General features: G+C 39.8%; 3 protein-coding genes and 1 pseudogene across 4 annotated transcripts in view; all 4 read right to left on the minus strand.

The window, feature by feature from the left end:
- The window catches only part of LOC127618544 (zinc finger protein 493-like), a 162,339-nt pseudogene extending 157,359 nt beyond the window's left edge, over positions 1 to 4,980 (minus strand).
- Positions 1 to 14,460, minus strand: part of LOC127618612 (zinc finger protein 239-like) — a 165,226-nt gene that overhangs the window by 63,047 nt on the left and 87,719 nt on the right. The gene's annotated exons all lie outside the window — the stretch shown is intronic.
- The window catches only part of LOC127618594 (zinc finger protein 271-like), a 167,141-nt gene that overhangs the window by 62,396 nt on the left and 90,285 nt on the right, over positions 1 to 14,460 (minus strand). The gene's annotated exons all lie outside the window — the stretch shown is intronic.
- Positions 12,784 to 13,580, minus strand: LOC127618630 (BEN domain-containing protein 6-like). Its single transcript, XM_052091203.1, has 3 exons — positions 13,424 to 13,580; positions 13,221 to 13,314; positions 12,784 to 12,869 (listed from the first exon to the last, which is right to left on the minus strand). The coding sequence occupies exons 1-3, from the start codon at positions 13,560 to 13,562 to the stop codon at positions 12,857 to 12,859; spliced, it is 246 nt and encodes an 81-aa protein (XP_051947163.1). The 5' UTR covers positions 13,563 to 13,580; the 3' UTR covers positions 12,784 to 12,856.

Consider the following 14,460-nt stretch of genomic DNA (forward strand, 5'->3'; position numbering starts at 1 on the left):
ATCCTAAATATGTGCACGGTAAACTGACAAGAGTTCAGGGAATAATGTGCATAGTGAGCTATGAGCCTAAATAGCATCAATTCCTCTTTGCAACCTGAACTTCATCAAAATGTAGATTTGTGAAAATCCTCAATGCAGCTCAACAAATGGTGAAACAGAACACAAGTGTCTAGAGATGCATTAATAAATATTGAAATTATTTTTAAATTAGTAGTGTCTAAATAAATGTGACAGTCTTGCACAACAAATTGTAAAACAGAACGCAGATGGAACACAGGTGTTGAGTGTATTCACATATATTAAAGTTCTCTTAAACTTAGCACAGTGTCTAAAAATAAATTTAACTGCGCAATAAGATAAAAATATAGCTGCAAGCAGCAATGCGATTCCTCCTAAAAATGGCAAATCATTTAAAATTGATCAGTAGATGGTTGGGATTAAACCCTCCCAATGGAGGAATCCAAAAAACATGTCTTTCTGACTTAATCCTAAACGAAAGGTTTTCAGTGTACAGGAAAATCCATCATGCCGTACCTTATAGATCCTTGAGGCTTTTTTGTTCCCAATGAGAAATGAGGTATGTATATTAAGTTTCAGAAGAATTGAATAAATGGGGTGGAAATGTCATCACTTTGAAAATAGGACATTTGGCATGTCTTGTAGCACCCCCTAAGGGTGAATGTGGGCCATTCTTGGAGTGGGGTTTCCTGTTGGCCTGTAGTGTCAATGTACACAATTAGAAAATTGACCAGAAAATGGGACATTTAGGCATGGCTTGTAGCGCCCCCTAAGGGCGAATGTGGGCCATTCTTTGCGCAGTACTTGAGAATGATGTAATCTTGAAAAATGTTAGGTTTGTAATACCATCAGTCAAAATGACATTTCATTTATTGACACATATATATTGAGGCATTGTATACATTTACATAAATACGCCCCTTTCAGCCATTTTGTGTTGTATTAATTTTTACTAAGTAACAAATTGAAAGACATCAATTCTACACATGGGTACCAAATTTCAAGTCAATTCGAGCTATGGTTTAGGGGAAGATTTTTGTAGGTTTTCCCAAATTTTCACTGTACAGGAAAATCTATCATGGTGGAAATTATGGGTCCTTGAGGCTTTTGTTCCCCATGAGAAATGAGGCATGTACACCAAGTTTCAGAAGAATTGGACAATTGGGGTGGAAATTAAATAATTTTGAAAATGGGACTTTTGGGTGTGGCCTGTATCGCCCCCCTATGGGCGAATGTGAGCCATTCTTTGCATAGTACTTCAGAACTAGAAAAAAAAAAAGAGTTTGTCAAGACAGACTTTGATGTTGGCTTGAGAAAGGCCGAACCTTGAACCAAGACTGGAACTCTATGATAACAATAAAACAAGATCACTTCAAAAATATGAAATATATGCAATTACTTGAAAATTATTGAAGCTCTCCATGTCATTATTCCACATACAGCATTCACTAAAATTTTCACTTTGTCCTAAGACTTCATTTTATGCATTGTACAAATAAGTGAATGTTAAAGGGTTATTTGATCATTTCCTCACCCTCATGCAGTCCCAGATGTGTATGACTTTCTTCTGTAGAAATTGAATGAAGACGTTTAGAAGAATATCTAAGCTCTGTTGATCCATTCAATGGAAGTAAATGAGAAGTGGTGAGAAAAAAAATCAATAATTAAGTCATTTTTACTATAAATCTCTACTTTCACTATCATAAGTGCTCTTCTCTCTTAAAGAGTTCTTTTTCAGTTTTTTTGTGATTTACATCACCCCTCCTGAGCAGGGAGGACAATTTATAATAAAAATAAATAATATATATATTAGTTGCACCACCTGTTCTTAAGACAAGATTTAACTAGTAGTTCTTAAGCTTCTCTTGGAGGTAAGCCAAAATAGTTATGTCATCTTGAAGCATGTTAAATTTTGGTTTATTGGTCACTATGTTTGTTCGCTATTCCAGGATTAAGTTCATCCATATACCGCTTAAAATGATATTCCTGTAAACACACACACACTTGTTGTGTTTCCATGTTTTATGGGGACTTTCCATTGACATAATGGTTTTTATACTGTACAAACTTTATATTCTATCCCCTAAACCTCACAGAAAACTTTCTGCACTTTTACATTTTCAAAAACATAATTTAGTATGATTTATAAGCTGTTTTCCTCATGGGGACCGACAAAATGTCCCCACAAGGTCAAAAATGTCGGGTTTTACTATCCTTACAAAGTGATAAATACATGCTCACGCTCGCGCGCACACACAATATATATATTGTCAAAAAGTTGATAACGCCATCCTACCCGTGTTAAAGAGAGAAAAAGACACATCGAAAAATATGCATACAAGATTGAGCACGTACCGAAATAAGCTCCTCTTCTTTTTTTGGTGTTTTATGGCGGTTTAACAAACTTATCTTCCTGGTAAACAAACGTGTGCATTCCCGCCACACCGAAATAAGTTCCTCTTCTTCTTCTTCGGAGTCATTGGCGGTTTGCAAAACAGCTCTTGATGCTTTACCGCCACCTACTGGACTGCGGGATAAAAGTTCTAAAAAACGTATTCACGATCTTTTCATTATATTCACTATGTGTGTGTCTGAGTCGGGTTGCACCAACTGTGCATAAGGTCTCAATTTGAGACGTAAAGTTCACACTAAGGGATTAGTAACTGCTAGTTAGTTTGTAACTAAGTCAGTGCTTAATTTGGTTGCACCAACTGTTCTTAAGATAAGACTTAACTAGTAGTTCGTAAGCAGTCACATAATATGATGTTTACCTGTATTTATCCAATAAACAGCCTTCATATTTGTACACAGATGTGTTAAAAAGCCATCCGTTTCAGTTTTATTTTGTTACAGTTGATGTTACCTTGTTTGCTCATGTAACTGTCAGCTGTCATAAATTATTTCCCCATTAAAATAGGAAGCGGAATAAAAGTAGATTTAGATAAATTGTATATTTGCCCTGTGTAAATAACAATATAGGAACTGTATCTGAAATAAATAAGAGGTGATAAATAAATACTAATACAACAGGCTGGAAAAATAGACATTTGTTCATTTTAATATCATATATATATTTTGAATGTGTTGACACTTGACACCGGCGACACACCCTGAAAACTGCACCATTAGATCTGCTTCACACATAAAAGTTTGTTTTATTTTTCTCTCTCTCAAATGTAAACGAGTGTAAATATCAACATCATACTGTATGTCGAAAGCACTGATGTCACGTAAAACTTGAGCTCATTGATGCCATAAAATATCAGTCTGCTTTTTTTATTCCAATCGTTAATCCTTTATAAATATTTAGTTTATATGTAGAGTTATGTCCTACCCGAGTTTAATGTGCAATACTCAAATATTTAGTAGTGCATAAATTGTGACTAAGTGCCCATTTACGTCACAACTAGGCTAAGTCGTAATTTACGTATAGCTGGTGCAACCGGCCCCTGGTGCTGAAATGATCAAAACCTTATTACAGTTACATTAGTGACATCAGACAACACACCTTATTCACAGCATCACAACTCATTTTTAATGAGATAAACAGATACATTAATTTAAATTTAACTGAACAGAGAACTAAACTGTCCCAAATATGCTACATGTGTCTCATGTCAGCAGAATGAGCGCCCTGTCCCGTGCAGTCCCATACAACATTGTGTGGCGAGTGGAACTTTTCTTTTTGGCGTGGAGCGCCTTTTTGACCGCTCAACGCCCAGACTCAAGGAAGACACCGGCTACGCCACCCGGGGAATTTCGCCCCGAGGATAGACTTGGACTAGTTCGGTAGTTAAACCACCAAATACAGAAAGCACACAGGTTCGACCGATGCACGAAGCCAAAGACGTAGTTCCGTAAAAGCAATAATTTTATTTATACAGTAACTAAAATATCAAGTGTTTAATACCACTCACTAACATAGGGAAAATGAGTGCTGAGGCCTTACCAGTGGAGGGGCAGAGTCAAAGGGTGTGGGATCTCAGGTGAACACAGACACACACACCGTGATAATACTCAAAAGAAACAAAAAAAAGAAAACACAGCACACAGAAGGAGACACCACCACCTTCGGCACTCAGCAACTGAGGAAAAACAAGATTTAATTATTGGAAAGTAGCAGCAATCGACAAAAGAATAAATAAACATCTTCAATGATGCAAGTCTAGGCAGCACAGATGGCTTAATAGCTGCCTTGAGCCTGACAAAAATAACCAAAAATAAACAAATACAATTTAAACAGAAGAGAATGTCTTTTATCAACTTAAACGAAATATAAATTAACCAAACGAAAATCACTCAATCATAGTTTAATAAATAAACCAAAAATAAACAACAACTTCCACACTAATAAGCACGGGCGAGTCACAGAAAACAAAGCTATCGTCCGTGTCACAAGCACTCAAGTACAGCCCTGCCAAACGCCCAGTTGGGTAACGAATCCGGGCGCTGAACGATACGTAAAACGTTCAGAGCCTGGGGTAAGCTCGTACAACCCGTTGAACAGTCTATTATTGAAGCCAAATCAGTAGAGACAAAACAGCAGCATGGCTTGGAATGGAAGGGCTAGTGCAGATACCAGCACGAGCGAGGCGGTTTACAACCCTGACGTACACAAACAAACCAAATTCAGTAACAGTTTTATGATTAAACAAAATATACCCGCGATGCCAATTGGTATACATACCCGCCAGGGAGCGTCACACCAATAACCCAGTAGTGCCAATAATACAGTTACACAGAGCCTACAACAAACAATGGCCAATTAATTAAATACTCAGAAAAGAAAATATCCAAGGAAGAGAAAGATTTGACCAACCTACCAGCAACAAAACTCAACCCGGTTCCGTTACAGGAAGGGTCGGGCCTGCAACAGGGAGACACTGCAAGAGACACCGCACGCTGTAATACCCATCCTAACACCAACAAGGCCCATCGATAAACAAATTAACCGCACTGTATTACCTGTCGGATTAGCGCAACTGCACCGCAGACGCGAACGGATCCAGAGCGGAAATGTGCCTCCGGCAACAAGGAGTGTCCAGAGCCATATAAAGAGAGAGTTGCGACAACTCCATTGACTCCAATGGAACGTTTTTTTTTTTTTACAGCAATGGCGGCTCGTGGAGCCTCTCAATAGTTCCCGGAAGTAGCCGCAAACACCGTAGAGACGCATCAGAACAAACCGTTTGCGACGCACTTTTATAAGGTGAGACGTTTAAAGAATAATATTATCTTATTCTGTATATTATCAGTACATCTAAATAAAAATAACTTGTAAATTAAAACCTTATAGTTGAGTATTACTCATTAAATTAGGAGATAAGGGATGTTATCGGATAACTAACAGATTAGGCAAGGATTGGAGCTGGATAAAGTTAGTAACGAACACCCTATTAATTGTAAAATCTTTGCAAATACCTCACATTTTTTTGTTGTTGTAATTTTTATTTATATTTAGATTGCTCCTGCTGACTTGAGCCAACCATTTTTTTTCTCCTCTCCATGTCAGTGGGGAAGCCATACATTCGCACACCTTTCTCTGAGCGATTGGAGCATCCCCATGCAGCACAGCAAACCGTGGTGAAGACTATGCAACGACAACATGAAAGAAAGGACACATACAAAATGCTTGGCATGCTATTTAATTTATTAGAAATGTATTCATGAATTGCTGTAAATAGTTATTGCATTTATTTGAATAAAAATACAAAAAAGTAATATCAGTAATATATTATTACAATTTAAAATAACTGTTTTCTATTTTAATGTATTTTAAAATGTAATTTACTCCTGTGATGCCAAGCTGAATTTTCAGCCTCATTACTTTTGAACGGCAGTTTATGAGTATGCTTAAGTTGTTTTAAAGCTGAATATATTGTGTATATGAATAAGTATTGTAAGAATTATACATTAGATATATAATATTTATAATACATAAATAATTATATTACTATATATAGAATTGTAAGAATTGTAAACAATAAGCTTCATTTCACTATATTTCACATTTACGTAACTGCTGCTAATAGTTAATAGTTCATTGACCCATTGTGCGGTGCGAGCTGGAAATCACCTGTCACCAGCCTGTCTCTGTACTATCTGAAAAGTCATAAATATGACATTAGTTACCATGAGATTAGTGAAAACAATGAACATGAGGTAACATTAAAAGGTAACAGAAACCCTAGCCTGAAATAAGTTGAGGCAAATAACGGTAAGTGAACACTAATCCTCAAATGTTAGCTGATTTGATCTTTTAAAAAAACAACATCGCTGTAACAACATACTCATGCTACATACATATGTCGATGTGTTACATAAATATATAAAATAAATGCATTTATTGACTACTAATTACCAGAAATCGCAGTTCTGTCACTCTACTCTAACAGTTTGAAATGCCCGCCAAAGCACTTCCTGGAACTATCTGAAGTCTACGTGAATCACGTGACGATCAAGCATTTAGAACTTCCGTTGTCGCGACTCTCCTTTATATGGCTCTGCCCCCACCTATTCACCTTATTCTTCGCCCGTTCTATTTCCCATGATTCATAGCGGGTTCAACTGACTAAACGGTTTCCTACTTCCGGTTGAAGTGTTTGTTTACATAGAATGCTAGCACTCGCGTAAAGGCTACGGTGATAGATTGTAGTTCTTAAAGTATAAGATAATTGTTCTGTCAAGATGGGAAGTAGTAGGTGGCTACACAAAATACACAAAATATCATGAAAGCGACCGTATCAGAGTGCCACATCCCTCAAAATTAACAGGTTGGGTGGATGACATGAAGCTATTGCCAGGAGTTAGCCATATTGACATTATTAATTATTTTATTTTTTCGGAGGGTGTAGATCGTGAGGAGATGCGAAATTACAAAAGCACCGAGGCCTTCAATTACTTCTTTAGTAATAAAGTCGGGCGCATTTCTTTGCTGAAGCACGGAGACTATGTATTTTTGAAAGCAGAGGTAGACAGGAGTCAAAGTGCTAACCAGCCTAATGCTACGTTCACACCGGACGCGAATAGCGCGTCAAATTCGCGCCTACCGCGTCTAGTTATACGCTTGACCACTTTGAATCCATTCGCGCGTCAAGAGCGAAATTGACGCGCGTAAAAAACAAAAGTTTGAAGCGAAATTTACGCTGCGGACGCTGGCCAGAGGCTGAAATCCGTTGACGGCCATCTTTTTACAAGATGGCTGATGTTGATCGAGCATTCGTGGAGAGAGTCACCGCTCTATATTTGCTCTGGAGAGCAGAACAGCGGCGTATGGGTCGTCGTCGCCGTACTTGGGTCCACCAGACCCTCGGAGGCGTTCCCAGTTCGGCGAATTTCATCATTTGCTCCAGGAGCTGCGCCTGGATGACGGCCGCCAGCGGTACTTCCGCTTGTCCCGCGCCCAGTTTGATGACCTGTTGTCCCGCATCGGGCGAGGATCACCCTTCAGGACACCAACTACAGGCGCTCTATCCCAGCTGCGGAGCTCTGTCCATCTGTCTTCGGTTAGTAAATGTATATAAAATGTTAAATACAGTATATTAAATATATGTTAATTTACGCTATGCCAGCAATGTTTTTCAAACTGTGTGAGTACGGATACCACTGTTGGTGCTCTTTCTAGTGATACTCAGTTAACTGCTGTAACGTTAACCTAAAAAATAAAATATTATTTTGGCAGACGTGATAATGTCTCTATCTGTAAGCAATATGTAGTAACGTTACTCTTTCTTTTGATAATCAGTTATTGGTTATTGGCACACTAGTGATTTAAACCATATACACATATACCCTTTTGTTTTGAAGATTCCAAACTTTGTTAAATTGCTTGCAAAATTGCTAGCAAACAAACAAATATGGTGCATTAAAGTAAAACAGACTGGTTATTGTATATAGTTGAATATGTAACTACAAGTGTACTTATAAAAATATTTTCTAGGTTTCTTGCCACAGGGGACTCATTCAGGACCATAGCGTCCAGCTTCAGGGTTGGTGTCTCAACAGTGAGCCAGATCGTCCAACAGGTTGTGACTGCAATCTGGGACTGTCTTGTGGAGGAGTACATGGCTGTGCCCACCACTGATGACTGGAGGTCCATCGCAGAAGGATTCGAGGAGTGGTGGAACTACCCTCTATGCTGTGGAGCGGTGGATGGGAAGCACGTGGTAATGAAGGCACCCCCCAACTCAGGATCCCAGTTCCACAACTACAAGGGAACATTCTCCATCGTTCTCCTTGCAGTTGTGGATGCGAGGTATCGCTTCGGTTGATCGATGTTGGGGGTACGGCAGGACCAGCGACGGTGGGATTCTGGCAAACTCCGCCTTTGGACAGGCTCTCCGTGCTGGTACACTTCATCTGCCTCCTGACCAGCCTCTTCCCGGTGCTGATGAAAGAGGACCCCAGCCCCATGTCTTTGTGGCTGATGAGGCGTTCCTGCTGTGGAGGAACCTCATGCGGCCCTTCCCTGGACGCCCCTTCCTCCAGAGAGGCGTGTCTTCAATTACCGCCTCTCCAGAGCCAGGCTGGTGGTGGAGAACGCCTTTGGCATCCTCTCCTCACAGTGGAGGATGTACCGCCGCCTCATCGAGGTCCACCCAGAAGTTATGGAGAAGTGTGTGAAGGCGACGTGTCTTCTCCACAACTTTCTGAGGTGTTCGGAGGGGAGAGAGGCACCTGCTGCGAGGGGCACGGGACATGCTGGAGAGGAGCCACTGCCAGGTCTGGGTCGGGTTCTGGCCAACAACTCCTCCAGAGAGGCACTCCGGGTGAGGGATGTCTTCATGGCACACTTCTCGGCGGAGGGAGCAGTACCATGGCAGCCGACGGAGTAGCGTTTGAAGTCCTCCTCATGACTTCCCCACAACGGCTCTTTTAAGAGCCACCCACAAACCTATAAAGAGCTAAACTATCTAAAAATAGTCCATTATTATTATATTTTCTTTTTTTTTTCCCAGGTTGTCAGCCCCAGTTCCAGGATGTCAGGTCCACAACATGCACATTTATTAAGTTGAGACTTTTTAAAAATGTCAGGTTTTCCATGGTAGTATATCAGGTTAAATTATTTATTTATTTTTGTTTTGATGATAAATGGAGCCAGCCTCAAAAAGTAATTAACCTGTCCTGTGTTTTTTTCCTTATTCAACACTGTCCAGACACTAATGTTGGTTGTCTTTACATTACAATAATAATGTTTCATATAATCTAGATTTAGATATGGAATAAATAGCAATCAATACAAAATCAAAATGTCTCATATATTGAAATCAAGTTATGTGATAAAAGATTTGCTTTGTTTGTGCATTAGAACCACACCAGGCATTTAGTCATATTACAAAATAATTTATTGAGGCCAAACATATGAAGTAATTTTAGGTATAACATTAAAAAACATATTTAGGCAAAGCGTAAAAAAAATTATTTAGGCAAAACATATAAAATAACAATATGAACTGAAAAAAATGAACAATATGTGCAAACTATTTACATTAAGAGACAGGAACAAAAAGGACCTCGCTTGGAAGGTGGAAGAGCCACAGGGAACAGCATAGGAGAAGAGGAAGGAGGGCATTCTGCGTTTCCTGCAGAGCCTGCCGCCTCTTTTTTTTTTTTTTTTAAAGTTTACTGTGTGGGGGGGTCCAATTGTTCCAAATTTAGCACAATGGTGCTATTTTCCATTGCCAATTTGTATATTTGAAATTTAACTTTTTCTTTTAAATGAGGCGGCATGCTCTGCAGAAAAGGCAGAAGGCTGAGGAGGAAGTACTCATCAGCGGAGCGTGGCGGTGGGGTTGGATGTCGCGCCAGAGGTTGTGTCAGAAGCTCCAACAGCGTCTGCTCCACCTCCGACAGACCATCCTGGGACCGCTCACGGGGCCGCCGTCGGGCTCTCCTCATCTGTTGGCCTGTGAAAGCAATACACAGTGCAATGAGAAGGCAGAAAGATGATACCTGATTTTCATGTTCACAGTAAAGGTTAACAATTTAATTGAAACAACAAAATTGTCTAGATATTGTGAGAATACTATCTGTGTCAGTGACATAGACAGCGCTTAAATGCAAGTGTGAAATTGTTTTGAACTATATATCAAGTAATTACAAGTTATACTTCAGACATGTACATAGATAAACATGCAAATGAACAGTAGCTAAAAAGTATGTATGTACTATTGCCTTCACACACCTGTGAGTTCAGCAGCAGGGGCTGAGGGACCAGGGACTGGGGAGACAGGAGAAGAGGCAAGGGATCTCAAAATATCCTCTTCCCCCCTCTGATCATTTTCCTCTGTCAAGACAATATTAAATGTTAATACAACACGTTGGTAACAATGATCATAGAGAGATTACATTTCTTCATCTGTAAACAATGACAGCATATATGTCTTGTAATGTGGATTCATTGGAAACACACCAGTCTCTGTCTCCCACGCCGTTTCTCCAGGCTGTCCCTGGTCCTCGAGGTGGTTGTCCTCTCTGATCCGGGCCTCGACCCCCTCCATGTTACCACTAGTCTCCCGTGGGGTGACGAAGGGGTCGAGGAATCCCAAGATCTGAGAGTACTTCCACCTCTTCCCAGACCCTGCTGCTGACCCACTCCTCTTGTCCATCTCCTTCCTCTTCTCCTTCAGATATGTGTCCCTGAGGCTCTTCCACTTTTTTCTGCAAAAGTCCCCTGAATAAACAATATCTTGTAAGCAAAAAATGTAGCTGAATATAAGCGGGAAAATAATTGTAAAATAGCGTAAGGCAGCTTGCTAGCTGGTTAGCAGGTCAATAACGTGACTCAAAAGTAGCAGGAAAATAGTTAAAAATAGCTAGCTGCTTAGCAGGGCAATAACGTGACACAAAAGTGAAATGTGTAATTATATATATATATATATATATATATATATATGCGCGTGTAAAAAATATACCCATAAATATTTTGTTCAAGAAATTACAGTGACTGTAGCATTTCTATCGTAAAGAAGTGGACAAATATTAAAGATTAATTTGTATTTACAACTTACCAGGTTGCCCAATCTCCTCACTGACCCTCTTCCAAGCAAGGTCCTTTTTGTTCCTGTCTCTGTAAAAATATGAACTGGAATCGTACAATTCCGGGTGACTGCTAACAGCAACAATTAATTTTTCCTCCATAGCTGTCAGTGATTTTGGAATGAAAGATTCCGAGCGGGAGCGGGAGTTTACCTCACTTTACCTCCTGAGTGACAGCAGGCAGCTAGGCTCCTGATTGGTTAACGCGGCGCGAATTGACGCCAAAGTTCAGATTTTTCAACTCGGGCGGCAGACGCGAATTCGCGTCAAACGCGTGAATGCACCATTCGCGCGTAACGCGCGTAACGCGCGTAACGCGCCAGACGCTCAATTCGCGCAGTTCGCGCGAACTTGACGCGCGAATGAGGCGTATTCGCGTCTACCGCGCCGCGCTCTACGCCTCATTCGCGCCGCAGGAATTTTTTACGCGCGTAACGCGTCTTTGCATTGACTTAACATTGAAATCACTCGCGCCTGACGCGCTATTCGCGTCCGGTGTGAACGCAGCATAAGCTTATTGCTTGGGTTATGCTGCAGCAGTCGGGGGTGAGACTGTCGGATGTTCATGTTCAAATCACAAAACAACTGTTAGGTGCTGCTGCGGTTAACAGTATGAAAATTATTATTTTTTTTTTTACCCAAACAATTTTGTACATTTAAAAAATGCTGAGCATAAGTATTGTTGTACATAAGTGAATATTTATAAATACATAATGTTGTTCATGTAAAATTGTGCAAATCTAATAAAATCTATTGTACACGAACTCAAATAATAACAACAAATTTCATACAGATTCAGATTTTTTATTTAATGCCATATCAGCATTCAAAGCTATTTTCATGGCAAAAAAATCAATTACAAAAACACAAATATCATATAAATACAAAAAAAAAACAATTAGCATTAGCTAATTAGCTAATTAGCTAAAATGGTGTTTTAACAGTTCTGTTATGTCATTTTTTAAGCTTGACAGTAACGAACATGACTAACACGGAGTATCGGATTTGGGTCGGGCTCGTCGGACCGATACCCGATCCGTCTAAAAACGTCAGTATCGATGCGATACCGATCTAGGTATCGGATCGGGACATCCCTACTTTTGATGCTTACATACATGGCCGTTACTAGTCACAGGAGAATTAGGTGGTTGCCAGTAGCGGTTTTAGGCACGGGCGAACCGGGCACTCGCCCGGGGCGACATTTTTTCATGTCACATGGGGAGCGGCACGAGCAGTTAATAAAAATAAATAAATAAATAAATAAAAAATCCTCTGCGCCGCGAAGCATGGAGGTTTTCTATTATCTATCATTTCACTGTGTGGGGAATTGGCGCCCCTGCGTGCTGAGAAGGTGCCGTGTGTGAGAAGAGGAAAGGGGAGGGGGGCGCAGCAGGCAGGGCATAGTTCACCCTTACAAAAATAACCTACAGGAATCCTGCAGGAATATTATGCAGATTTCCTACAGGATTTTCAGCTCATTTTCCTGTAGGAATACCTGCAGGAATTTTATGAAGGAAAACATGCAGGAATTATATCCTGCAGGAATTATATCCCTGCAGGGTTTTAAAATATAATTTTCAAACTTCCTGTAGGACTGTTGTGCAGGATATATATGCAATTATGCAGGACTTTGCAAGTTGTCTTCTGCTGGATTCATGCAGGGGACATAACTTCACAACAAACAATGTATTATTACAAATTATTTATTTTATTTTATTTATTGAAACTGCAGAGCAGAGAGAAGCGGAGTCCAATTCACATGCATGCAGCCAAATGTTGCTCTATCAGTCAAATGAAGCCTCTACACTGTTTTCCTGAAAAAAAGGGGGGAAAAGAGTTAAAAAAAAGTGTGTGTGTGTGTGTGATTGTGTGTGAGAGAGAGCATGTGTATGTGTGTGAGAGAGAGCATGTGTATGTGTGTGTGAGAGAGCATGAGCGTGTGTGCGTGTGTGAGAGAGAGCATGAGCGTGTGTGTGCGTGAGAGAGCATGAGCGTGTGTGTGCGCGTGTGTGAGAGAGAGAGCATGAGCGCGTGTGTGTGTGTGTGTGTGTGTGTGTGTGTGTGTGTGTGTAAGAGAGAGCATGAGCTTGTGTGTGTGTGTGTGAGAGAGAGCATGAGTGTGTGTGTGTGTGTGTGTGTGTGTGGTGTGTATGACAAATGATTACCTTACTCGTAACTTGTGCTCATCATTCAACTTCTCTCTTAGTGCTGCCCTGATGAACTTTTTTGGAACATCCGGAAATTTTTTCTGTACTGTGTCTGTAAATGCAATTCTACTTATCATATGTGATAGCATATGATTACAATTTTGCACTGTAACTGCAACATTATGTTTTGCGTAAAGAAAAAAGAAGGACATTTTACTTACCTAGGATCTGCACAACTTTGTCCTGGTCAAGAGCTGGCTTTGCTATAGCGTCTTTGTTAGCATTGCCAGCTCTTCCAGACAGCCCATGTGTGGCCAACGTGTCTCTCCCAAACACTGCCACCGCCAGATCTTTTACCATGGCAGAAGATGATGTGCCACCCCGTCCACAACTTGTCAGGACAGCTGGACTAATTCCTAGCACATGTGTCTGTCAAGAAAAAAAGTTAGGGGCACTATATCTAAAAGCATGTAACGTTGAATACATACTGTGCAAAAGTGTGAGGCTTGTTAGATTCTTCTACAAAAAAGTGATATATTTTGCTTTAGTGTGCCAGCTGTTTTATAGACAAGGGGGTAATCAAGTTTGTATTAAGTTACAAAAGTTAAATGATACATGAAGAAATTAACATGGCTTCTACGACTTCTGCACAACACTTTACGTGAATATAGGCTATATAAACAAACAAATATATTTTTATTCACCTTTTCAGGGGGATTCTTCTGGCTTGAACTATTTTGTGGTTGTTGATTAACAGTAAGAGTGTCCTGTTTCATGGACTTGAGCATTGGAAGAATTTCTTTAAAAAAGAAAAAGAAAAAAGATTACTTACAGACTACCACACTGACAGATAAATTGATATATAGATGGATAGACAGAAATACAGATATATGAAGAAAAAAAAACCTTGTTGCAGAGATATATTAAGTGCTCTTAGATTTTCATTTTCTTTTTTAATTTCAGAATTTCTTTCTCAAGTCGAGTTTCTCGGCTTGAAGGCTCTCCAGCTTGACTGTCCATGTTGTTTATTTCCTGCATTAAAATACTATCCTTTCTGTGGATGACCTAAAGATGGACACACAATATTAGTATCTTAATATTTGTGATTTAAAAAAGCATAATGAAAAATAAAAGTATTTAAAAGATGTATACTTGATGTTTGACCAGAGGCTCTTGATCAGATGATGAGTGAGATGGGGACTGAGTTGGAGTGTAAGTTTTTTTTTCTTTGCCACTCTTTTTGCATCATTTTGCAAAC

The sequence above is a fragment of the Xyrauchen texanus genome, chromosome 25 (assembly GCF_025860055.1).
Source record: "Xyrauchen texanus isolate HMW12.3.18 chromosome 25, RBS_HiC_50CHRs, whole genome shotgun sequence".
NCBI classification, from domain to species: domain Eukaryota; kingdom Metazoa; phylum Chordata; class Actinopteri; order Cypriniformes; family Catostomidae; genus Xyrauchen; species Xyrauchen texanus.